Source organism: Anopheles merus, unplaced genomic scaffold, assembly GCF_017562075.2.
Source record: "Anopheles merus strain MAF unplaced genomic scaffold, AmerM5.1 LNR4000959, whole genome shotgun sequence".
Taxonomy (NCBI): domain Eukaryota; kingdom Metazoa; phylum Arthropoda; class Insecta; order Diptera; family Culicidae; genus Anopheles; species Anopheles merus.
The window spans coordinates 22,501-25,035 of NW_024428539.1; the positions used below are offsets into that span (position 1 = coordinate 22,501).

Here is a 2,535-nt window from a genome sequence, read left to right on the forward strand (position 1 = left end):
GCTTATTCTCCATCGATCCCGAGTAAGGATAGTATTTGTTAGGGATCGTAATAGTTTCGTTGGTTACCACTTTGCCTAAATTTTCTGGAAAATATATTCTCAAAAGAGCAAAAATATATTCAGCCTTCGCACTAGGATACCACCAGTAACGTTTAAATGCGTTATCAACACTACCACAAGACAATTGGCTACATTCGCATGTATTGGCGTATGGTTTGCCACCGCACATAACATTTTTCACTAAAATATTATTTCACCACTGATCTTTCGACGTGATCGTCTTATTTTATGTAGATACTTTCGCACTATTCAGTTCGAAAAAAACCAATAGTTGTTCACTATGCTGCGCTCACATGACCGCCGTCAGCGACAGAATAAACGCTCTGGCTATCTCTCTGCAATCTACGGGTTGCGAATGAATGAAAGCAACGATACGATTACGATCCCTCAAATACTAATACCATGACATTTCAGCGATTGAATTGTGTATCGGGGTAATTTTATGTTAGTACGCAACCCAAGCTTATGTATTCGTTATAATTGCACTGTAAATTGTGTATTGGTCACAAAAATATGCTATTAGTTGGTAACCAGAAAACCACAGAAAGAACCAATCCCGCACTTTATTGGGAAAATATGAAATACACACTTCCAACTAAATATTTGCTCTCTGCTAAACGCATGCTGGTGATATTAATACATTGCGCTGTACGTAATGCGCCAAAGACGCAAAACAACTAGGATTAACTCAGCAGAGCGCCGACGAACTCTCTCTGACTCAGTTTTAATGTTTACAAGCATGTGTGTCGCACTATACACACATTCGTGTTTCTCAAATATTTTGTAATAATGACTTTCTGTGCACTTTTTTATCGTATGAGGAGATCATGCTCTTCCATTTTAGACGATATATTTTATTCTATTCTAAGACCACTTTTTTAGTGTCTTGATGACCTATATCGAAGGAAATGTGATGCACAAGCGCAATCTGCCAACAAAGAACAGATTTCACCCAAATTTGAATATAGTTTGTTTGAAAAACGGTCTGGTTGGCTTTAAGGATTGGCATTTAAAAACTACAGGGTCGCAAAGTTATGTTTTCCAACGAAATTTATAATGCTTACCTTGATCAATCATTGTAAGTGCAGCCTTTTTTAATCGTGGTATACGACTGTTAGTTGCAACATCCTGTTTTAACCAATAGCTTGATGCATTTTTCTAACGCTGGAATTGATGCCGCAAACATCCCCTCCCGCGAGTTTTGCTTCTTATTGAAACCCTCAGTGCTCGTGACTATGCCATCTTCACCTTCAGAAGAGTGCGATGTTTCGTCTTCAGAAGATGAAGAAGTCGCCTCGGAGGATGTTGCAGACATTGAAAAACTATTGTAGTTGATTTAATATGAATTAAAATCTATGATTTCATTTAGGTCAAATGAAGAATTCCATAAAATATATAATAATACTATTCATTTATTAATAATCAACGCTCACGGTAGAATAATATGTTTATAATCAAGAAAGCTTCTACGCACAATTTTTATAATAAGTCCATAAAAAATCACATAACAATACTTTATATGATATGTTTTTAAAAAGTCGCTTAATCTCCAATCACTTACGCTGTCTTGCTCAGTGCGCATGTAAGATAAGATAAGGTTTGCGCAAGAGCTGACACGAGCCAAACAATAAAAAAAGTTATTTCAATTCTTTTTAATGTAAACCCGTTTAATATTCCTTAAAAACCTTTATGTACAAAAAATAAAAATCGTCGTCTTTGTTTTCAATACATGCGGCCTTGCTTCAGTTTTTTAGAAAACTGCACTCAAAAATGACTATTTTAGAAACGTGGATTTGAAATTCTCACCAGTGACCAGACGTTTCGACATGAACATGAATTTATATGGTACTTAAGAACCGCACAAGACCAGCAATTATTTAAGAGGAAAATATTTTTTTGTTCCATTGTTACCAACAAATCAATGTACAAAGGTATATTATGTTATAGTTACAACCATACCTAAATAGTAAACGATATTTGATTTTTATATAATGAAGAGTGGTGGATGAGAATCTCTACAACCAAAATTTAAAAGCCAGCTTGCACAATAATGTTAACACCCTTATCCTATAAACGTTTAAACGTTTAAAATTCACGTATTAATCAAATGCCCTTTAAATATATGGAAAAAAAAATTCATTGCATTCAAACACACTAGTCATAGAGAACAATCGCAACAATCACATCACTTTGTTGATTAACATAATATAATTGTTCTATTATACTACTTCAGAATTGATGATAAAAACTATCCACGCTTAAACAACTCCGACACAACTTTACAACCAAAAATGGAGAGAAGAACAACCAGTTAACAACGTTGGTTGATCTTATTATAGTGCGACAGCCGGAGACTAATGTGGATGCTGCTTTCGAGGGTGTTCTGAAGAGCGAAATAGAGAACACGCATTGCGTAGTGCTGGATTGAGAAATTCACAACACATAACAGACAAATACATGCGTGAGAAAATAAGT

General features: G+C 35.1%; 1 protein-coding gene across 1 annotated transcript in view; it reads right to left on the minus strand.

The window, feature by feature from the left end:
• The window catches only part of LOC121603239 (liprin-beta-2-like), a gene marked incomplete at its 3' end in the record, with an annotated part of 21,961 nt that extends 20,752 nt beyond the window's left edge, over window positions 1-1,209 (minus strand). The window contains 1 exon segment of the mRNA XM_041931930.1: window positions 1,125-1,209. Within this exon segment, the coding sequence (XP_041787864.1) occupies window positions 1,125-1,137 (13 nt within the window).
• Window positions 1,210-2,535: the final 1,326 nt, after the last annotated feature.